Below are 25,536 nucleotides of genomic sequence, written 5' to 3' on the forward strand. Positions count from 1 at the left end.
TGAAAAAAAATAAAAAGAAAAATGGAATCTTGCAGGAGTAGAAGTGATTTGACTTCATAATTAGAGGTTAATGATGAAGAGAAGGTATTAAGATCTCTGGTTCAAGAAACTTTCAGGAAAAAGAGTTAACAAAACCAATAGAAGAGGTGTTCAAAAAGAAGTCAATGAAATTGAGACTTACAGAGATATTCAAACTTTGTAAGAAGGAAATCTTTGAAAGAGCATTGTCCACAATGGTGAAAATAGAGGTTGGATTGTAGTCAAGTGTTGATGGAATAGGTTTTACATGGAGCCTCAGACTGAAAACTACTTTTTGGTAAAGCTGTGTAGTTAAAAGATTAGATAATAGCTTGGGGTGAAATCAGGGTAAAGAAAGGTTTTAATCTAGGATGAGAAAAGTTGAGCATTTATAAAAGGTAGGAAAGTCCAAACTACAAGCGAGAAGACAAGAAACTGATGAAACAGTTTTCAAGATAAAGGCAGGAGGAGATAGGTTCAAGGACAGAAAAAGATTCGATGGCCTTGAAAAGCACCCTCTCCCTGGAGAAAAAAAAATAAGAAAGTACTTAAAGTCCTGGGTCCATTTTGAGGCTGATGTGAAAGTTGAAGGAGTTCTGCCTGGGAATATTTACTTTCACAATGAAAGTAAATATTTACTTTCACACTGAAGTGGGTTTCAAGATCATTAATTGAGAACGATCATGTGGGATAAGGTTGGAACTTGAGGTGAATTGTACATTTGTTAACAAACTGATATAGAAAATGTAGGTAACCAGGACTGAAAAAAATATTTCCCAGTAGTACTGAGAACTCAGCTGAAATGAGGGAATTGATATTTTTAATAAGTTCAACTAGAATCATTCCATGCGGTTGGTAAAAGCTGCAAGTGGCTAGGAAGATGGAGAAGAATGCTGACCCCTCTCTTTGGCCAGGAGATCTGGGCCTCCAGCTTCAAAGGGGAAGTGCTGCCTTTTACATAAAGTCACTATTTAAATGATTTGGGGGGCATTTTTATTACTAATTGATAGTACTTTTTTCTTATTATTTGTGCTTGAGGAATGAGCTATACCAAAAAAGCAAGGTGGTATAAGTACACACTCAGTAATGAAAATGTCTTTATGGACAACGTTTTCAGATGTACCACTTGAAAAGCACAGAATTAAATCTCAGTCATTCATTGTGCTAACTTAGAAATAACATTGTTTTGGAGATATGACAGGATCACTTTTTAAGCACACAGATCAGAAACATATTGATCCCAAGCATTATATAAAAATGACAATTCCTTAGTCTATTATCAAACACACACACACGTTTCATTGTCACTACAGATTCAGCATGCCAAATTTGAACACGTTAGTTAGGGGCAATTTTCCTTATCCCAGAAGGGGAATACACATGACCTATGTTTCTTTCCTTTGGTTGTCACATTGTAAATCTCATTTCAATGCACCACTTATTAGCACCTCTGTGGGAGAGTCAGAACATAAGGCAGAAGGACATAATAAATCAGTCATTCCTATTAAAAGATACCTAAAGTTGGGTGTGAGTAAGTAGTTGAATTCAGGTGCTTAACATGTTTAATAATAGTAGGGATTGTTTTTTCTGGGCTGAAAAAAGAAAAACACATTCAGTGTATTCTGCTCTGGAATCTCTACTACAATTCTCCAAAATCACTCACCTCCCTCCTAAGTCAGCTTGCCTCCAAATCTGGCAAGAAGAGGAATAGAACGAATAGATTGCATTGATATGGAGTCAGGACTCCAGAATTCTGGTCTTCACAATGTCACTACCCTGACTTGTTTCTAGTGAATTAGATTGTCAGATAATGGTTTCACCGGTTGTTTCTCTACCTCTACATTAAATTAAGGAGACAAGAGAAACACCTTACTATATTATATTAAATATATTTTAACTCTTGGGTGCCTAGTTGGCTCATTCACTTAAGCATCCAACTCTTGATTTCGGCTCAGGTCATGATCTTTCATTTCATGAGACTGAGCCCTGCATTGGGCTCCACGTAGATCATACAGAACCTGTTTATGATTCTCTCTCTCTGCCCCTCCCTCACTCACACTCTGTCAAAATAAATTTTAATAAATCTCCACAGTACCAATCACTCTTGAATGTTGCCAGATTTCAAAGGGCAGTACCAAGCTGCCAATATATGTATAAAAGTAGCAATGAACCTTCCAAGTCTATATAGCCACTTTAGTCTATAAAATCTTAATTCAAGGAGATGGGGAAAAATGGGCCAGAATCACCACCTACGAATATTCCTTTATGCCTTAGCAATATAATCTTGGCAATTCATCTAACATATATTAAGCGCTTGTTCTATGCTATACAGTATGTAAACAAAACCTGATCCCTTCCATCTTGGAGATTATATAGTCCAAAACCACCTTCTCTCATCCACCTAAACATATACACAGCAGGCCATACTACAAGAGTAGAATGTGGGTAGAATTCTAGTAACAATGTAAACAAAAAGTGAGTGGACCAAAAAAGGAGACATAAATATAGATGAAGAGAGTTAGGGAAGGCTTTGGATAATGGGTAGAATTTCCTAAGCAAAAATGGAATAAGGACATTGCAGGTAGACAGAACCATACAATCAAAAAAAGCAGATGTAGACAGCAGTAATGGTGAGAGGGGAAAATTGGTAATAACAAGAAATACTCCTTTAACACTATGTATTGGGCACTGTTCTAAGTGATTTATATACAATAAGTATTCTAATACTCCCATCACAAAAATGAGGCACATGGAAAGAGGTGATGAAGTATTAGAAGTCATTTAATAGTCATATAGTTTAACTATTGTACTTTATAAAGTGAGTAAGTTAAATAAGAATATAGGCCCACACTACATGATCAATATGGCCAGCAATCAACACTGAATAATTCTAATTTTTTTCCTGAATAAGAAAACCAGTTGCTGAATGTAATAATATTGAACTATTTTTGCTATTGAAGGTAAGACAACTGAAGAGCTAAAGTGGCAGGAGAGGTAACAGAAAGATTAAAGCAGGGTGTTTATAAAATCCATGTCAGACAATCTTGCCATTTCTGTTACTGATATATAATTACCAGTAAAAGGAGATTTTATGTACATATACCTACACACACACACACACACACACACACACACACACACACACACACACAGGTTTCCTTTGAGTGACAAGGTATCTAGAGCCTTTGAGAAAAGTTTTGTTTTTCACTCTCTGCTCCAAGCTGACTATGCTATTGTGTCTCTTTCATGCTGTTGTTAGAAATCACCAGGGCCTTAATGTTCAATGATAATGTGGAATCCACATATCAGAAATCAAGACTTTTCCCTCCTGCTTTTATTTACTGTTTCATTGTTATGTTACTACTCTTTCTTGAAACCCAGGATAGTCTGAAGGAATCACTATGAATGACATTAACATAAAAGGCATACAGAAGGACAGCAGAGAGCAGAGGAGCTTAATATAAAAAGACAAGTGGGAAAACAATAATTATAACAGAAACATTAACCACAAAGTCGAAATGTGCTTGAGAGGTACAGATACTTTACTGAAACAGGATTCTATAAAAGCACCAAGAATACCTTTGGTCCTATACCAAGTGGTACATGTACTATACTGGTATAGACTGCACACATTAAGAAATACAGAAATAGATGCCTCTATTAAGATGCTAACAATACTTTATGCAGTAAACCATTTGATTATTGGCTTTTATTTTATTTATATGACATAGAAACGCCTGTCCTCCATGGTACCAATTGCTGTTGAATACTGCCAGACTTCAAAGCGCTGTACCAAGCTGCCAATTGGAGAAATTGCATCTTCCCAGAATAATACAAAATCAGTGCGGTGAGCTCTAAATTTTGTCTCCATGAAGCTATACAACAGTCATGCTGAAATTAGGTGTGCAGAATTCCATTCTCAGCAGTGTGAGGGACTATTTGTCCTATCCTTCAGTATTTTTTAAATGCTGCATAAAATGATTCTAAAATGGCTCTTAAATGCATAAAGCTGACAAGAAAATATTCTATACTAAAAACAGGAATTCAGGAAAGTAAGCAAGCAGGGAGGAAACTTATTGGTCCAGGGATTAGGACTTTTAATGGCCACAAATATGCATGAAAACATGACACAATGCCTTGGTTGTTACAGAGAGGGACCAGGACTGGAAGACCCACATAATCAGGGGATCTTCAAAAGGCTGCCCTCTCAGGAAAAGGGTCAAAGTAAAATGCAAAGAGGCAATCGTTAAGGAAATGCGTCTATTTTGGCCACGCCTCTGAACAGAAAGGAAGAAATTTCTAACAAAGTTGCCAAAAACTTAAATGGAGAAAGAATAATCTTTTAGCAAATGGTGTTGCAATTGGGTAGACATGCAAAAACCAAAACGAAACCTCAACCTTGTCTCACACCAAAAAATAAAAATAAAAACCCTGAAATGGATCATAGACCTAAATGTAAGGAATAAAATTACAACATTTTCATAAGATAGAAGTTTGACAAATATTTCCTATATATAATACAAAAAGTACAGTTCATAAGAGAAAACACCAGTAAATTGGAGTTTCATTGAAATTGAAAGTTTTGCTCTTCAAAAGATACTGTTCACAAAATTAAAAATTAAGTCACATAGTGAGAAAAAGCAGTTGTAAAACAAGAACCTGACAAAGTTCTTACATCAAGAATAAGTAAGGAATATTTACAACTCAATAAAAAGATGACAAACAACATAATTTAAAAGTGGGTAAAATATTTCAATAAAAAACCACCTGGGTTGCTTAGTTGGTTAAATGTCTGACTCTTGATTTCAGCTTAGATCATGATCTCACGGTTTGTGAGATACAGCCCCGCATCAGACTCCGCACTAATGTGCAAGGAGCCTGCTTGAGATTCTAGTTCTCCCTCTCTCTCTGCCCCTCCCCTGCTTGCACTCTCCTTCTCTCTCAAAAATAAACATGTTTTAAAAAGTGGGTAAAATATTTGAATGCACTTCACCAAAAATAAAGACATACAGATGACAAATAAGCATAGGAAAAGCTTTCCAGCATTGGGTGAAAACCACAAACTAAAACTACAATGAGATACCATTATACACCTATTAGAAATTTGAATATTAAAAGACGGACCATATTAAATATGGGTGATAATGTGGACCAAACAGAACTCATACACAGGTGGTGATAAAGTGACATGGTGCTACTACTTTGAAAAACAAATTCTCAGTTGCTTTAAAAGTTAAACATATGCCAGGGCGCCTTGGTGGCTCAGTTAGTTGACTGACTCTTAGTTTTGGCTCAGGTCATGATCTCATATGGAGCCCCTCATCGAGCTCAGCACTGCTGGTGCGGAGCCTGCTTGGGATTCTACCCGCCCCCCCCCCCCCCTGCTCTTCTCCTGCTCTTTCTCTCTCAAAATAAATGAACTAAAAAAAAAAACTTAAAAAAAAAGTTAAACATATGCCTATCATATGACAAAAGAAATGAATAATGTGTCTACACAAAGAATTATATACAATTTATTTATTCTTGAGAGAGAGACAGAGCATGAGTGGGGAGGGGCAGAGAAAGAGAGAGAGAGAGAGAGAGAGAGACAGAATCCAAAGCAGGCTCCGGGTTCTGTCAACACAGAGCCCCATGCAGAGCTTGAACTCATGAAATGAGTGATCACGACCTGAGCTTAAGTTGGAAGCTTAACTGACTGAGCCACCCAGGTGCCCCCATTTACTTGCAATTCTAAAGAAAATGCAAAGTAATCTGTACTTAAAGAAAGTGAATCAGTGATAGCCTGGGAATGGGAGAAGTGACATTACCAGGAAACTTTTATGGGCGATGGATCTGCTCATTGTCTTGATTGTAGTAATGATTTTTAAAAGGAATTAAATTTATACAAAACCTGACAAAACATGTAATGCCCATTATACACTTAGATCATTACCCTAAATGTTTGCTGGATTTGATTCATAATAACGTTTAATATGCGCATGCTGTTTCACAATTTACACACTCTTTCCTCTTTGACTAGTACATAAGCCCATCAACCACAAATTCATCCTTCAGAAAAGTACCAAGTTATGTGTGAAACTTTATGGTATCTAGGATATTTTACGGCACTTCTCAATTACTTGTATTAAATAAAATTGTCACTATCTCTTAGCCTGAAATTACCTCTATCACAAGTAGGTTTGAACCTATGAAGGTCACCCAAGGAAAAGATATTAAGTTTAGATCTAAAAATTATTACTGAGAGAATAAACTGAATTATAATTCTTAGATGTGACTGTATTCTAGCCTTTTCAAGCTTACTGAAGAAAACAAGACAGAAAATGGAAAACTAAAAATATATGCCTTAAAAGTCAGTAGTGAAATACTAATGTTATATAAATAAATGGCTTATAAATATGTAATGTGACTTAAGTTTAAAACTATGTATTTTACATTATACATTAAAATTTTATAATAGTACATTTATTCTATATACTTTTCATAGTGTGTAAAATTTCTGGTGACAGCATCATACATGGTTTTGAAGAGTACAGTATGACAAATTACTTGGACAAATTATGATGAGCTCTGGAAAATGGTTAGATAACTCAAAAATGAGTTTTAGTGGTGAAGAAAAAAGCTAATTTTACAGATGAATGCAAACAGTTTGAATAAGACTTGTGCATGAAGAAAGCAATTCCCATGCCAATCTTATTTTATAGCATATTATTTCAAATATATGAAATAAGTATACTAAGTATCAATAATTAGTTAACTTGTATCTCTGTAAGTTCATATATGCAAATAGACAAATAGAAAATCACTTTATTTGGACGTATATGGGTATTGCAAATATTTCCTTAACGTGTCTCTTATCTACTAAAAAAAAAAAAGATTCTCAAGGGAGGTATATCTATTTTATTAAGTACCATATCCTAAATCTAATCACAGTTTCTAGAATATAGTGGGTCCTTTGTAAATATTAGTTGTCTGAATTACAAAGTTTGTAAAATATCAGAGCAGATATGGTTGCCCACATTTTATAGTATAAGACATAGGAGGCTACACAATTTAAGTCACTTATCAGTAATTTTAAGGCTAGAATGTGACAGAACTGTGATGTATCTACCAATGTTAACCTCTGAACTATTTCTACTATATACGATTGACGCCTGAACACCACAGGGGTTAGGGGCACTGACCTCCATGCAATCAAATATCTGCATATAACTTCTGACTCCCCCAACACTTAACTGCTCATAGCCTACTGTTAACTAATAGCAGTTGATTAACACATATTTTGTATGTTATATGCATTTCATACTGTATCCTTACAATAAAGCTAGAGAAAAGAAAATGTTATTAAGAAAATCATAAGGGAAAATAAATACATTTATAGCACTATGAAAACAAATCCAGGCATAAGCAGACCCATGTGGTTCAAAACTGTGTTGCTCAAGGGTCCACTATAATGTGATCTCTTTACTGTTAGAGTGTCATTTAAAAAATACAATTAATATTTTCTAATCATTTCCAAATTTGGTAAAACATAACTGTAGTTACAATACTCTGATATGGAATAAAAATTTGAATGACCTTATAAATTGGAACAGAAAATTCACTTAATAATAGAACTAAGTAGATCTTGCACAGTTCCACTCTGATCAATTAAACCTGTCTGGTGGTATTTGGGTTTTTTCTTTCATTTTGTTCAGGAAAAACTATTAGAAGAAATGTTACTTTCATCTCCTTGTTAAATATTTCCTTTCCAAAAGATTAGGCAAAGGAGAGATGGTGTTATGGATTGAATGTTTGTGTCCTTCCCGAACTCAGATTTTGAAGTCTTAATCCCCAATATGATGGTATTTGTAGATGACACCTTTGGGAGATAATTAGGTTCAGATGAGGTCATGATGGTGGGGCCCCCATGATAGGATTAGTGTCCTTTTATAAAGAGGAAGAAAGATCAGAACATACATACACACTCTCTGCCTTGTGAGGATATAATGAAAAGGCTACAATTGGCAAGCTAGGAAGAGGACTGTTACCAGAAACTGAACCCTGAGCCTTCTGTGAGAAAAATTTTTGTCATATAAACAGCTCCACCTATGGTATTTTGTTATGGCTGCCCAAGTGGACAAATACAGATGGGAAAAGGGAACTTTAGAGAAATTCATATCTTGTAAGCATGGTTTAGACAACTGAAATAAACATTTGCAACTATGCCCAAGTTCATATCTTAATAAAATGTATTTGTCTCTTGCTGTGTTTTCCTCATTATGTCACTCTAATCCCACACAATTCTCCACTTTTGTATTCTAACATATTGCTTAACATTTTCACCTGAGAACACTACTGAGCTTTCTTTGTATTCAGAATGAATATAGGAATACCCCGTTTTCCTTTTACAGACAGGTCTATTTTCTACAACATTAAAGATGATTACGCTCTAGAAAAATGACCAGCTGTTCTATATTTCCATTGAAGTTTTAAGAAGAGTAAATGGAATTACTGTGTAACAAAATGTTTTTAGGTAGCTATGACAAGAGTAAAAATTTTAAAACAAGGATGATAAAGTTTGGAAGGGAAGTATTTATCTCCAAAAAGAATGGAAATCTCTATAATTAGAATACATGAGTGCTTTCAGCTAATTTAGTTGAAACCTACCTCGAGGGAGAGGAAGAATGAACATGATTATTTACTCATCCCAAATAAGTAGTAATGCGACAACACCTCTCATCACTCATACTTAAAGAATTTTTTTTTAGAAATTTAGTAAAATGTAATTTTTATGAATATTTGATTTTTAATTAAGAGTTAATTTTACAGAAAATCAATCATTCTGTTAGTACTTTGGAAGTGCATTTTTTTAAACACTTAAGATGTTTTCCCCACCATTTTATGAATAGGAAACCACACAATGATATGTGTGACAGAGACCATGCACAGGCAGCAGAGTAGAGAGATTTGTTGCCACACCATTTCTTCTAGTGTGGCCGATTTGGCCAATTCATTCATCACTCACAAATTGACCCATAAGGCTTTAGTCTTATAACAGAAGTATTTTTTTTTTCTTTTGCATCTATGGGAACTGACAGAATAATATATTATAGTATAATATTATATAATAATAGCAATAACAGCATCAGCAACTAATATTTGTTTAGGATTTCTATAATCCAGATACTAACTTCATCCTAACAACTCTATAATAATTACTATTACTATAGTTCCATTATCTACCTTTATATGGCTAGTAAGTAGAGAAGGCATTTCTATTCAGGGCCATCTTACTCAGAGCCAGTGTGTTCAACCACTTTGTTCTGTTGCTTCTCAGTTGCATCATGAGTAAACATCAACTTCAGCATAAAAGTACCACAGTCTATGGTTTAACACCACCAAAAAATATACCACCCAATACTGGATATGGAATAAATATACGACACACAAACATATGGAAACACAGACAAAACTCTCCAGCAGCAATGGATGGATACTTTCTACATCAGTTTAGAAGTTATGTGGACATTATGAGCAAGTCACTTTCAGACACGAATTTAAATTGACTTCATTATTTTATATATATCTGGAAATATCCAAGGTCAAAAATTTCTGGATACTTCTATTATCGTTTTACTTTCTAGAAACAGCATAAATTAAACGTGTAATGAAATTGTCTTCTTAATGGACTTTAAACCTAGACATCTAAATGTATCTAAATTCTAGTTACACACTCATAAGCATGCCCCAGTGCCTGCTCAGTTTACCATTCTTTTGAATACACACTCCTTTAATTACTTTTTTGAATTCTTCAAAGACATACAACATCAGACCATGAAATTTTTAAAAAGGCAAGTGGATGAACTTTGTGTTCAACAGACGCACCCTTAAGATATGAAAGTATTGCTCATTAGTTCAACAAGCATGTTAATTAGAGCATCTGCAACCGCTTAGAATTTCCTTTTCTTAAAATGCCTAAAATGACCTCAATATAAATTATTAAATTTTAATTTAAATGGGGGATTTGGATGCAGATAATCTACAGCATTGTGCAGATACCTTATCACTAATTTTTGGCTCATGTGCATATTAAGGTTCTGGAAGAAAGAAAGAAATGTATCCCCTTGTCAACAGTTCTGATAGGAGGGACCTAAGGGCGCTGTCCAAATTCAAAGAATTCATCAGGACTTTTCATATCTCTGATAAAATCTGGCAAGTTCTGTTATTCATTAGAAGTTTTAGGTGAATCTGTATCCTTGAACAGAGAAGGCCTTAATTGGGAATCCCATTAGAAAAAGTGGATTTTTTTTCCCAAAGCCCCACTCCACCCTAAAATATCAGGCCATGAGAAACCCAGATTGAAAATCTCTTTAGGGATAAAGATGATTTTCCATTTTGTCCATAGGAATAGTGTTAAAGATAAAAATGGAAAAGAATCTTCGATGACTAGGGGTTTACAGAAATAAAAATTCAAAAGTAGGGTTCATAGAATAACATTTCTCAATCTGTCCTCGATGTTCTACAACTCTGTTTTGACAAGCAACTCTATAACTAAATGAATCAAAGTCTGTCCTTATGTTTTATTCATTATTTTTACTTAACCTGAACCTCATCCTCTGACTTCAATACTCATAAAACTATGTACCTGCTACAGACCAGATGTATATGTATATGTATAATTTTCTTCTAAACCAGCCATTTTTTCAGCCCAAATTCAAAAGCATTACAAGTTTATATCTTCCTCCTCAAGCACCTGGGAATGAGACAGTGTATTTTATGGAGCATGAATGCCATCACATTTGAGGTTATGAGTACACAGCAGTTCTTTCCAATCAACTCAACGCATTCATTCCATCTAAGGTTTCAATGGAAGGGAATCTATTTAATGCCTCCAAAGACCTGAATCAGTGAATTTCCCAAAATTGGACTTCAGGCATTAATCCTTAAATTCTTAAAGATTCTTAATATTAATTCTTAAATCAATCCCAAAGAAATTCCCACAATACTCCACATTTGTCAAAATGACAAAATAGTAATAGTAGTAACAGTAATAATCTTGGCCTTGTTCTTTTCCCTCCTTAGCTTAGCTCAAGAGCCAGGGTTGTTTTTAGACCTCACAAATGAGAGTTCCCAACTTGTTTCATTTTTAACTCATTGGCCTGCCACAAAAAAAGTCTTTGTGTTGGCCACAGAACATATCTGATTCCATAAGATAATTTAGATTAGTTTTCAACCTGGTAATTTTTTAAAAGAGTTCAAGGGGTTCCCTAGAGGTAACTAAGGAACCACCAAAAGAGATAAGAAAATTCAACTGGGGGAATTTTATACTTTGTAATTCTATGTTAAGACAGATCATTGCTTTTGTAAGTTTTGGATATTAAGTTTTAGTTTAAGATTGTGGTTGAAGAAAGCATAACTGTAGAAAACCTTGAAACATAATAAATATCCTGGAATTAGGACATATCAAGGGAGTACTTAAATTTGCTCCAAGTTGCCAAGTAACATTAAGCTTCAGGGGACAGGCAAATATTATGAAACGTTTCTCCATAATATTTATATCTGAGATAGACATGAAATAGGTTTAATTCAAAACCAATGAGGGGCACCTGGGTGGCTCAGTCAGTTAAGCATCTGACTCGATTTCAGCTCAGCTCATGATCTCACGGTTTGTGGGTTCCAGCCCCACTTTAGGCTCTAGGATGACAGCCCGTAGCTGCTTGGGATTCTGTCTCCTTCTCTGCCCCTCCCCTGCATGCATGCATTCATTCATTCATTCATTCTCTCTCTCTCTCTCTCTCTCAAAATAAACAAACATTTAAAAAATAAAACTAATGATACATCTACTATTTACTTCATTTTCCAAAATACACATTAGGGGTAATAAAATAGTAATTATCTTTTAAAGCAGAAACTATATATGCTTCTTGCCAATAGGACAGGCTATTAGACTTTTTTTTTTTAAACATAAGGTGACAATTAATGCCCTATTTAACTTAATAGAGCTTTATGGGGAGTGTGGAGTTCTTGAATTTCTGCTAAAAAAATAACTAAATAAATAAGAGCCACGAATGATTCAACCTATAATGCTTTTCTTCCAAGAAAGGATAAAATGTGTCACTTCCATATTATTTGCTTTACCCTGCAAGGAATCTCATCCAGTATGTTGGAATAAAAATGTGCCTTTAAAAAAAAATCTAATTCAATTTTAATGCCTCTGTCCTTAGAAGTAACTGATACACAACAAAAGTTATACTGAGAAGGAAATGGTCTTTAAGAAGTATACATTTTAAACTTATCACCGCCATACATGGTGAATAAAGTTATTTTCCAAAGCAGCCATGTAATTTAAAAAGAGCCAAAGGGAAATTAAGATGAGAACATTTCTAAATGAATCAGATTTATGAATTTAGAATTAAAAGGAGAAATGATCATCTCTATTTCAAATAATCTAGATTCAAGAGAATTTGTATTTTATATATTATACATTTTTCTATAACTTTTCATAACCCTCTTCCATTAATTCAATGATTCAAAATCTTAAATGATAACATGTATTATAGTTTGGTTCTCCTACCTATGTTCAATTTACTATAACACAGAACTGTGAGGAGAAAGTGGCTTAGAGAGTAGGGCAGTCTCTTCAACAGGAATCCAGGGACACTTGGAGTTGGGAAGACATTATTTCAGCAATCTGAGTTTTCTCTGAAAATTTTTAACTGTGTTTTATTTTCTGAAATAAATCAAATTATAAAAGGCACATTCTGAATCAATTAGATGATTTACTGATTACTAAATGCCTATAGTGCCTGGGTTTATATTTGTTTTTTATAATTGAGGTAATGCTAAATAATACTTAATTTTCCCAGGCTGATTGATGTAAAAAAGAACAAAGGAGATTTAACACATAAAAGATGTATTTCCTCCCAATCCTAAATGAATGTTACTTGGCCCCCATTGTAGTTTTAAAAAAGAAGTCATGAGAGAATGGAGACATAGCTAGGCACGTATTAGAATAGGCATGCTGAACTCAAGATATAACAGCAAGCAGAGGTTCAATATCAGCCAAGAATCATGCATCACATAAAATCTATATTCTTAATTTGCCTTTGTTTTTATAGACTTTGTACTTCATCTATAAATTTGTTTTGATCTATAAGTTTTGTCAGATTTATAAAGAGAACTTATTAGTTCTATATTTGTACATATTTTAAAAATTTACAATGAAAATAATTCCTTGCTATGTCTTCAGTAGGCCTTCGTGTTTTTAAATAAGTGAATAAAGTTAGTTGTGAGGATTTCTGAACAATTTTTTTTAGAGAGATTTATTCATTAGTCAAGCTTGAAAAACATCATCTTCTCATGGAGAACAAAATATTTTAATGTTTTCTTTAAAGCCTTGACTAGAAGGTGAATTTTTTTCTTGAAACACATAATGCATAAAAATTAACACTCAGCTATAAATTAACGTGCGGTACTTGCTTCATGATGCATCAAAATGGTATAGGAAGTCTTGCCTTGATATTTTGAGATTCTATGTGCTTCAGAAAAGCAGGATGTTGGGTGAAATTTAATTTAGTTAAAAAAATATTTGTTGATTATAGGCCTCACATTTAGGTGTTTAATCCATTTTGAGTTTGTTTTTGTGAATGGTGTAAGAAAGTAGAGTATGGGAAGTTTAGTCAATATTGTAATAACATTTCATAGTGACAGATGATAATTACATTTATGGTGGAGAGTGCTGCACAATGTATAAAGTTGTTGAATCACTATGTTGTGCACCTGAAACCAATAGAACATTGTAGATGTTCTCAATGAATTTAAAATAAAACAAAATATTATACTTAATAAAAAAATTTTAATATTTATTGAATGCTTGCTATGTTCTAGTAAGTAGAAATTCTACAGTAAAAAGATGTAAATGCTCTAGGTCAACAGGACGCACATGTAAGCTCAAAATGTAGGAGAATCTGTTGAGGAATGCTATGATCAGAATAACTAGAAATCCTATACTCAGGGTAGAATCTAAGATCAGGATGATCACTGAAAGCTCATGTATAAGTGGCTTCTACCCAAATATGATGGATCACCAAAACTTCCTATAAAAGGTGACATCTAAATTGATTTCTTAAGCATATATAATTAGCCAGACAAGGGGCGCCTGGGTGGCGCAGTCGGCTAAGCGTCCGACTTCAGCCAGGTCACGATCTCGCGGTCCAGGAGTTCCAGCCCCGCGTCAGGCTCTGGGCTGATGGCTCAGAGCCTGGAGCCTGTTTCTGATTCTGTGTCTCCCTCTCTCTCTGCCCCTCCCCCGTTCATGCTCTGTCTCTCTCTGTCCCAAATAAATAAACGTTGAAAAAAAAAAAATTAATTAGCCAGACAAAGGGAGTTTAGACTGAAAGCATGCATTTAAAATGACTCCTAAGAGAAGAAGCAGTCTTCATAGAGGTTTAATATGAAGCTATTATATACCTTCTAAATATAAATATGATTAGTAATTCTTATATTCTGAAATACTTTTGACCATTATCATTTCACATATCACATCTCAACCTATTTTCTCTGTAGTTTCTACTTGATATTTATTGGTTTATCTCATTCTATCTTCCATATCTCATAACTTCTTTCATATATTTCTCATCATTCTATAGATTTATGTGACATATGTAATCTGCTTTAGATCTACACTCCAATACATCAGTTTTCCCTTTGGCTGTATCTAATTTGCTATTCAATCTCCCACTATATGTGGATTTTTTCTCGGAAACAATTTTTTATTCCTGAGAGTAGATTTGACTGTTTATCAAACTTGGTTTTCAAAACATATTATGTTTTCATAAGTAGTTATCATTTTAATACCTTTAAATATAATTATCACCTCTGCAAGACTAATGTATCATCTTCAAATCTTGTGGGAGGAGGAAATTATCTTATCTGATGTATATGCTCTAGTATTTTTCTATATTTGGTTTATAATTTTTTAATTTAAAATTATTATTTCATTGTAAAATGTATATTTTTGGGGAGTCCTATTATCTTGAATTGTGACAAATATTCTTACAGGGAAATTTTGTGTTTGCTTTTATTCATATCACTGTGAAAGTCCATAATGTCAAATTATACTGAAATCTTAATGTTTCCCTGGAGGTAGGAAAAAATATGAAAGGTCACCTACAAAAAAATGAGACATATGCAGACATCATATTCTTCTCAGATCAACACTATATGTTGGAAGACAGAGAGCAACGTCTTTAAAATTCTGAGGGGAAACTGTTTTGAACATAAAATTCTATGTGAATGCAAAATAAAAATATACAAAGACTCAAAGTTTACTACCAGTTTCACCCTTCTGAAGAATGTCCTTGAAAGTAGAATCCCATAAAAATACATTGAAAAGAAGAAAATATGTAGGCAAAAACAAAACAAAACAAAAAACATGAAGCCAAGAATTCTCATTTAAAAAAAAAATATTTACCAAAATAAGAATTTTGCAGCAGTTCTAGAAGGCTATGCCCAAATTAGAACAGAAATTTGATGGGCCCCAAAAAAGTCTTCAAACAAAAGGATGAGATACAGTTGGAATAATAGCTATTACTGGTAAAGAGAGGGATGGTATTTTTGATATGGAAAGAAGCATTTATTTTCTGTCAACAAGAGAAAAGGCCAATAACAAATACCAAGCAAAAGAAGTGAAGGAAGTAAGGCAAAACTGAAGAGATGGAAAGCATGTACAAATTACTGGAGAAAACTAAGCAAGAGAAGATGATGGCCTGAACTAAGAAAGTGGCACACATATCACAGGTATGCAGAGAAAATGTGAAAGATACGAAGGAGACAGTATCAACAGATCCTGTTGACGCTGAATGTAGCGGAGATGAAGGAGGGACAGAGAAGGAGTCAAGGACTGTCCAAGATTCTGGGTTTTTTGGGGTTTTTTTAATGTTTTTATTTTTGAAGGAGGGAGAGAGAGAGAGAGAGAGAGAGAGAGAGAGAGAGAGAGAGAGAGACAGACAGAGCATGAGCAGGGGAGGAGCAGAGACAGAGGGAGACACAGAATTCAAAGCAGGCTCCAGGCTCTAAGCTGTCAGCACAGAGCCCGACACGGTACTCGAACCCACAAACTGTGAGATCATGACCTGAGCTGAAGCCAGACACTCAACCGACTGAGCCACCTAGGTGCCCCAAAGATTCTGTTTTAAACAACAGACATGATAGTATCATTCACTGAGAGCAAAAATATAAAAAGAGGAACATATTTGAAGGAGAAAATATATAGCTGGGATTTCTGGACATACTAGTGATCACTGGAGCCACTAGGCAGGCACAGTAAGTGCCTTGTATTGCCCTTAGCACTCATTGCTTAAACCAAAAATAAATAACACTCCACAAAATAAACCTGGGAGTAGGGAGTAGACAGTCACATTCATCTAAGATCTTACAATGAGTGATCAGTGCTCCGTGTTTTATTCCAAAAAGGAAGTTCGTAGATGTGTTAGTATTTCTTCTCTATAATGAGAATTTTTAAAGATTATATTTCCTCTTTTGTCCTGGCTACTGGAAGAACTAAATTTAATGTTCACATACAACATTTTTTGTTCTCCTTTAAATATCTTGCTCCTATAGGAGAGCCTGTTTTTATACATAAATTTCAAAAACCCAGTGACACTTTTTATAAGCAATTGAATGTATGTAGAAAGCTTAAACTGTGGGCAGAAGAGAACGCTATAAAATAATCAGTTACTCCAATATACAAACACTTCTATTCATCCAGAAATATGAGCTGTTGCTCTAACACAACAATTTATATTCTGACAATAGAAAGCATCTCTTCATGTTCTCAGTCTATTATTATGGAATTGCCACTCAGAAATGCATATGTTTACGAAGAGCTAGGGACAAAATGAAAAACTAAAATTTTTCTGAAGCTTAGCAAGAAATTAGCCCACTGGCTCCCATATGATTCTGATAATTTTGACTGATTCTTCAAGCTATATATACAATTATACTTTGGGTAACTGTATGTGGCACACCCTGACAACATTGGCTCTTTCTCTGGTCCTGTCCAAGTACAAAGCTAGGCATGCCTAAAAACTGTCATATAAAAGGAAGGATTGTTTCTTTCATATATATTTGAGGGCTCTTCTGGATATTTTTCCAAACTGGAAGAAGAAAGATCAATTCTAGAATATTTTCTATTTCTAGACCCCCTTACTTTTGCACTGATCCATTCAATACAGCTACTCAAACAAGCCAGGTATATGTGTCTGAAGCAAGGAAGTTGAGGTTAGCAAGCATGGATTTGAATCCTGGCTTGGTCACTTTCTGGCTATGAAATTTATAGAAATTAAGTTGAATTGTCTGAACACAAGTTTCCTAATCCATAAAATATAAGGCAGCAATCATAGCATTTTTGGCATAACTTGAATTAACTCTCACACCCAACTTTTGTTCTAGAATCAGTATCAGAGAGGATAGCAACTACAATTTTGTTCATTGATTGGTTTTTAGTCTTTACCTGGGTAGGGTCTGGTACATTTATTTATTGGTACATTTATTCATTTGTATATCATTCTCCACTGCCCTTTTACCTCCCTGCCTCTATCAGAAGCATATTTTTATTAAAATTAAACTTGTTCTTTCTTAATAGACTTCAGCTTCAAGCCTAAATTATTTTAAATGAACCATCCCAAATCATGCACAATCATGTTCCTGTACTTTTACTTCCAGAATGAGCTTTGAAAAGCTTATGTGAAAGCAATCTAATATTTTTGACGTAGCTTGTCACTGTCTAACGTCCATTTTATATAGTGTAACTTAATAATGTAGTAAGGTTAATTTGGCTTGCATAATGGTTCTAAATTCAATTCCAAAAAGAAAATGGAGGATTTTTGAGCAATTGAATAAGTGCTAAAAGGTATGTAAGAGTTCATGGTGAGTGTACTGCATAACATTTATGCAATTTGTGTATGTGTGTATGTGTAGTGTTTATAAAGTCCCAGTAGTTAATAGAAGTTTGCATGATTTAAGAGTATACACATACACACACACACACACACACACCCATTCACACACAAACACCCGGGTGTGTGTGAATAGGTGTGTGTGTGTGTATTCTTCATAGCAATCCTGTACAATTCATCATAATTGTATGATTAGGAAAGAGAAGTTCAAAGAATCTGATTATGCAACAAATATATGGAGAAGCCAGGATCTGACCCCAGGTTTTGAATTTTTCAACTCTCATGCTATTTCTAATATAATTTATAAACTGCCTTGAACTCATATTATTCTTAACTATAAATTTTGTACTATCACGTTAAGACTAAGAGACTATGATTTAAACAAGTGCAACTTACTAGCTAAGGTCACATGTTTACTTCACAAGTAGCCAGACAGAAGCTTAGACTTTCCAAATTTAGTTAAGAGCTTGCTTTCCCTGAAATACAAAAGGTATTTTTTTTGCAATTGTTCTCAAATGAAGATGTTACTTACATGACTACCTTCAAGTAGTTTGGGAGACTGAATAAGTCAGTTGGCATTCATATTCAATAACTCCCAGGATTGTTAAATCTTTCAGTTCTAAATTGCCAACAAATTGACCATTTTTGCTGTGGTTTCTTCACTTTAATTTTATGAAATAAATGAAGATACTCATAAATCTTACAAAAATATGCTGAGAATAGAAATCTCTGAACACAAGTAAAAAATCAAAACAAAATCAGAAGACAAAAAAGAATCAAAACACAAAAAAGAAATTAGCACAAACACTGAACAAAAAAGACTTCTATTTTTCTAATTTTTGTAAAGACCTACCTTATTGTGTATTTATTAGCACATTAAAGGTTTTTAAAAATAAGCCAGACATAATTTACTGCTTAGGTTGCTGGTTATATGCAAACTCAAATCCAGGCACTTACACATAATTTTTTTTCTTGAGCTTTTGCTTCATGCTTTTTTTTTTAATGGAAGATGCAAAAAACCCAAGAAAGCTATTCCTGACTCTTCGGATCTGTTTTTAATCACCTATATTTTTAAGTACTGAAATGCCTTTACCCAAAGCATTTTAGGTACCTGCTAAACATGATCATCTTTAATACAGGAAAAACACCATCTATTTCTCTCATTCTCAGGAACTAAATTTTACTCTCTCAGAAGGTCTTATGCCCTTGTGCATAACACAGGAAATTTTATTCTAAAATTCAGTAGTAAAAGAAATAGAACAAAACCTACTATTTCCCTCCCCTCCCCAATCTTCTCTTCCCAATGAAGGTCTTTTTTAGTCATACAAACCAGAGTAGACTTATAGGCCATGTGTTTGCAATGATTAGGATATCTATATACAGTTCTAGCACCCAGTCAACCGCAGAACAACTATTAAGCTGGGTAAAATTAAAATTCACTTTAGCAAATCTATGTGGTATGAAAGAGTACTGATCCAGAGCCAGAAAACTAGAATTCTAGCTCTGGCTTTGTATCTCCATTCCTATGTTCTAAGCCCACCATCCCTCCCTATGTCTACTAACAGGATAAGAGGCCTATTCTTTTTAATTGAATGCTTTCTTTTCATGGTGCTGGGTGTTGAAACATGACCCACCACCAGTATTTCTTCTTGTCTAATTCTGCTCACTGCTAAATAATTTTTAAAATAAAGTGGGGTTATAAGCACAACGCCTGTTTATAGTTTTGTTTATTTGGCTTCCTTTACAAAGCTATTTTTTTTTTATTTCTTCCAGATTTTCTTTTGTCATTTGAAAAGCTGCTAAACTCAGAATTTCTTATGGCATATTCTATTACAGCTTATTATATCTGACATGATATTTTTTTAAGTTTATTTATTTGAAACAGTGAAGGGGGAAAGGCAGAGAGAGAGGGAGAGGGAGACAGAGAATCCCAAGCAGGCTCTGCACTAACAGTGCAGCTCTGGGGCTCAATCTCACAAATCTCACAAATCTCACAAATGAAACCGTGAGATCATGACCTAAGCTGAAATCAAGAGTCAAATGGTCAAACAACTGAGCCACCCAGGCACCCCTGTCATGCATCTTATTAAACATGGCTACAAGTTGGAAGATACCCTTTAAAAACTAAATAGGATGTAATTGGGTGTTTTTACCTATAGACTAGAGTGAAGCTTAGCAGAGTTAAAAAGTGGAATCAGGAATTTATATTACAATAAATAGGAAAAGCATCTCAACACGTCATTGCCAAGACATCCTCACAAATACAAGGCTGAATCTATAAATCCTTTCTCTTTTCTAAGGCAAAGGTAAATATAAGATGAGATAAAGAAGAGTGGAAGCTAAGACAACCTTGACCAGAATCTACTGGACAAATACACTTAGTTGATTTCAAACATAAGGTGATTTTGTCATAGATCCCTGCAGGAAGCAGATTTCTCTTCTTGTCACTGAAAGACCTTTATGTTTCTTGAAGATAAGCACTGTCTTTTGGATAGAGGATAGTGAAGGGTCTTATAGAAGCTGTCACTATAAAGAGGATAGCTCTGAAGAGAACTGCACAACCACAGGCCCATTAATCTTTATGGACAAAGAACCCTATTCTGTCAAGTAGATGGATAATGGATGATAACCAAGGCAGATTAGATACAGAGATAAAGATATAGTAGCTTCAAGACTCTTGTCTGGGACTTTGCCAAGTCTAAGGGAACAAGTCCCTGATTCTGGTGTTTGGAATAATTACTGGCTGTTTATTTCTGCTTCAGGGACTGCGTTTTACCTAGACAAGGATAAAAGAAAAGTTAATGAATGAATCACATTGTAAGTAATCTTTGTAAGTAATCTGGGCAAGAGAAATGAGCAAGACAAATCTGTTTTTAATTTAGGCCCATGGCCAAAATTCTAACAGAGGTAAGTTCACAAATGTGATTCAAAGACATAACCAATTAGTTATGATGTTGATAGTTCCAGAAACAAAGAACTCATGCCTTCAGGGTTCCTTTCATTGTAACCCACCTTCTCACAGATTGCTAGAAGAATTTCACATACTAACTTGTATGAATCGAATGCTTTCAAATAAGGATCAAAATTAACTGGTACACTTACAAACAAAATTCAACCAACACATTTATGGGTGAAGCTTTTTGTTAGCCAAACAATCATGTAGAAAATTCACAATAAAACTTAGGGACTTATTCTTATTTAAAGTGTGTAAGATAGATTTTTTCCCCTTATTTCCCATTAATATGAAATTTTATGATCATAGAAATAGAATCCACAATGACTTCTGTGGAAAGAGAAGTACAGTACTTTAAAATATACCAAACATCATTCTCTGATCAAAACAAAATGGTTGCTATATATAATATTCTCCAATCTAAAAGCATACACAGATAAATTACATGACCTAGGCAGGCACTTGGGAGGAGATTTGCCCAATGAACTGGAAAAAAATAATAGACAAATGAGCATGGGGGAGATTTATCTTTATTATTTGGGGCCAGAAAGAATACAGTAAATGGTCCAGTCACTCTGACAAGCGTGACTTTTCCCTGTGTCGTGTAGGTCCCATACTCTGCAGTTACTCTGAAGATACATCAAAGAAAGGTACTGTGCCATCTCAAAGAGAACTTGTATCACCTTTATTAAAGCTAAAATAGTCCAAATTTACCAAAAAGTTTTAAAATATAGTTATCTCGGGGCGCCTGGGTGGCTCAGTTGGTTAAGTGTCCGACTTCGGCTCAGGTCATGATCTCCCGGTTTGTGAGTCTGAGCCCTGCATCGGGCTCCATGCTGTCAGCTCAGAAACTGGAGCCTGCTTCGGATTCTGTGTCTCCTTCTCTCTGCCCCTCCCCCACTTGTGTTCTGTCTCTGTCTCTCAAAAATAAATAAATGTAATAAGAAACATTTTTAAATATAGTTACCTCTTCCAACAAATGGTGCTAGAACTGAATATCCATACCCCACTCCCACTCCTCACCCACAAACACCAAAAAACAAAATAAAAAAAATAAAAAAACTGCCTTGATAGAGGTGACACAACTTCATACATTACCAAACTCAGGATGAATATGGACTTAAACGTAAAATATAAACTATTAATTTCTTAGGGGAAAAAAAAGGAGAAAAACCAGTGTTTACTGCCAAAGAGTTCTTAGTTTTGATACCAAAAGTACAATCCATAAAAGGAAAAATTGACAAACTGAAACTAATCAAGATTTAAAAACTTCACCTGAAGATGAAAAAACAAGCTATAGACTAGAATAAATTTAAAAACCACGTATCTGACAAAAGACTGGTAAAGTATATATGAAAAGCTCTTAAAACTCAACATTAAAAAAAACCAATCTTGGGGCGCCTGGGTGGCGCAGTCGGTTAAGCATCCGACTTCAGCCAGGTCACGATCTCGCAGTCCCGCAGTTCGAGCCCCGCGTCAGGCTCTGGGCTGATGGCTCAGAGCCTGGAGCCTGTTTCTGATTCTGTGTCTCCCTCTCTCTCTGCCCCTCCCCCGTTCATGCTCTGTCTCTCTCTGTCCCAAAAATAAATAAACGTTGAAAAAAAAAATTAAAAAAAAAAATTAAAAAAAAAACAATCTTATTAGAAAATTGGAAAAAATATGAAGAGACATTCATTAAAGAGGATATACAGAAGGCAAATAAGCACAACAAAAGATGTTGCTTGTCACTAATAGATAGGAAAACGCAAATTAAAACTATAGTGAAATATCCCTATACACTAATCAGAATACTAATCAAAAACGGTGATAACACCAAATGCTGTAAAAGGTACAAAGAAGCTCATCCATTTATTGCTGGCAGAAATGTGAAATTGTACAGCTACTCTGGAAAACAGTTTGCAGTTTCTTATATAAACATGCAGTAACCATATAACCCAGGTAAGACAAAACCTATGTTCACACAAAAACCTATACACCAATGTGCATAGCACCTTTATATTTAATAGCCAAAAACTGTAAACAACTCAAATTCCTTCAACAGATGAATGGTTAAAACTGTGGAACATCTACGATATAGAACACTACTCAGCAGGGGTGCCTGGGTGGCTTAGCTGGTTAAGCCTTGGGATTTCAGCTCAGGTCCTGATCTTGGGTTTCATGAGTTTGAGCCCCTCATTGGGCATAGCTTATTAGATGCTGCGCTAAGTAAATATGTTCTATGCTTCTAATTATTGTCTCATTATTTAAAGTATTCTTTGAGGTAGAAATATAGAGTCTAATATTGGAATAAAATTTTAGGCCATTTGCCACTAGTCTCTTTGCCAAGTGATTACACCAGATCTCTTTTGGGGTGCAACCTTACTGAATCATAAGGATAGAATTCATGCCTGCTGGCTGACATTTTTTCCCTGTTTCAGAATCAGCCCCTATTGAGGTGTTTTGAGAAACTTCACAGCAAATAGTATTAAAAAAATCAACATCTATACACTCCACACAATGCCTTAAAGCTACTAATTATCCCTTCGGCTCAGGTCATGATCTCACCGTCTAGGAGTTTGAGCCCCACATCAGGCTCTGTGCTGACAGCTCAGAGCCTGGAGCCTGCTTCGTATTCTGTGTCTCCCTCTCTCTCTCTCTGACCCTCCCCCATTCATGCTCTGTCTCTGTCTCAAAAATAAACAAACATTAAAAAATAATTTTTAAAGTATATTTTTCTATCAGTATATATTTCTATAGGACTTAAGTCATTTTTCATCAAGTTGATTCCCTATAAAGTGTCATTTTAAGTTTTGTCAATAAATTGAATTGTGAAAAATAACATTATTCTCCATGATCTCATTTCTACAACAAAAATATTTCTGTAAAAATATTATATTACCATGGAAAATAATCAATTTTACATATATGATGTTTGGAATTTAGTGAGAGAGTACTTTCTTATTGGGAAAAAAAAGAAGACCACAATGTTGCTTTTCAACAAAATTTAAAACTGAAAATGTAAGTGGAAAAATAATAACTACCATTATGGGGACATCAAATACCAGCTAGGTACTACAACATACCAGCCTCCTTAGAGTATAGGGAATGGAGGTCTCAGAATTAAATCTGAGAAATCTTTCTTATTATCATGATATCATATAAATGCATTGATATCTTGGGGAAATAAGTAGGAAAAGCCAAAAGATTCAGAATTTACTCAAAAAAAGACAAAACACCAAAAAGACAATATTCAAAATAAATTTATATCAGCAGACAAAGAAATAAAAGGCATCCAGATTGGCAAGGAAGAACTTTCCTTTTCACAGACAAAATGAAACTCTATCTAGAAAACCTGAAAGACTCCACCAAAAAATTGCTAGATCTGATACATGAACTCAGTAAAGTCACAAGATACAAAATCACTGTACAGAAATCTGTTGCATTTCTATATGCCAATAATGAAGCAACAGAAAGAGAAATCAAGAAATCAATCCCATTTACAATTGTACCAAAAACTGTAAGATACCTAGGAATAAAACTAACCAAAGAGGTAGAAGATCTGTACACTGAAAACTACAGGACACTTATGAAAGAAATTGAAGAGGACACAAAGAAATGGAAAAAATTCCATGCTCGTGGATTAGAAGAATAAATATTGTTAAAATGTCTATACTACCCAAAACAATCTTTACATTTAATACAATCCCTATTAAAATACCAACAGCATTTTTCTTTCTTAAATTTTTTTAACAATTATTTATTTTTGAGACAGAGAGAAAGCATGAACAGGGGAGGGTCAGAGAAAGAGGGAGACAGAATCTGAAACAGGCTCCAGGCTCTGAGCTATCAGCACAGAGCCCGACGCGGGGCTCAAACCCATGGACTGTGAGATCATGACCTGAGCCGAAGTCGGACGCTTAACCGACTGAGCCACCCAGGCGCCCCTCAACAGCATTTTTCACAGAGCCAGAACAAACAATCCTAAAATTTATATGGAACCACAAAAGACCCCAAATAGACAAAGCAATCCCGAAAAAGAAAAACAAAGTTGGAGGCATCACAATTCCAGATTCTAAGCTATATTCCAAAGCTGTAGTAATCAAGACAGTATGGTACTGGCACAAAAATAGACACATAGATCAATGGAATAAAATATAAAACCCAGAAATGGACCCACAACTGTATGCCCAACTAATCTTCAACAAAGCAGAAAAGAATATCCAATAGGAAAAATGCAGTCTCTTCAGCAAATGGTGCTGGGAAAACTGGACAGAGAGGAATGCAGAGGAATGAAACAGGACCAGTCTCTTAAACCATACACAAAAATGAAATCAAAATGGATGAAAGACCTAAATGTGAGACCTGAAACCATCAAAATTGTAGAGGAGAACACAAGCAGTAGCCTCTTTGACATCGGCCATAGCAACTTCTTACTAGACACGTCTCCTGATACAAGGGAAACAAGAGCAAAAATGAACTGCTGGGACTTCATCAAGATTAAAATCTTCCGCATAGTGAAGGAAACAATCTACAGAACTATAAGGCAACCTTCAGAATGAAAGAAGATATATGCAGTGTCATATCAGATAAAGAATTAGTATCCAAAACATACAAAGAACTTACCCCCCCAAAAAAAAACACCTTACCAAA

The 25,536-nt window shown here is 34.8% G+C and overlaps 1 protein-coding gene across 1 annotated transcript in view; it reads left to right on the forward strand.

Annotated features, from left to right (window-relative positions):
* The first annotated feature begins 3,764 nt into the window (after nt 1–3,764).
* Nucleotides 3,765–25,536, forward strand: part of GC (GC vitamin D binding protein) — a 133,233-nt gene continuing 111,461 nt past the window's right edge. The window contains exon 1 of the mRNA XM_047857604.1: nt 3,765–3,865. Within this exon, the coding sequence (XP_047713560.1) occupies nt 3,765–3,865 (101 nt within the window). The remainder of the gene's footprint in view (nt 3,866–25,536) is intronic.

Source organism: Prionailurus viverrinus, chromosome B1 (assembly GCF_022837055.1).
Source record: "Prionailurus viverrinus isolate Anna chromosome B1, UM_Priviv_1.0, whole genome shotgun sequence".
NCBI classification, from domain to species: domain Eukaryota; kingdom Metazoa; phylum Chordata; class Mammalia; order Carnivora; family Felidae; genus Prionailurus; species Prionailurus viverrinus.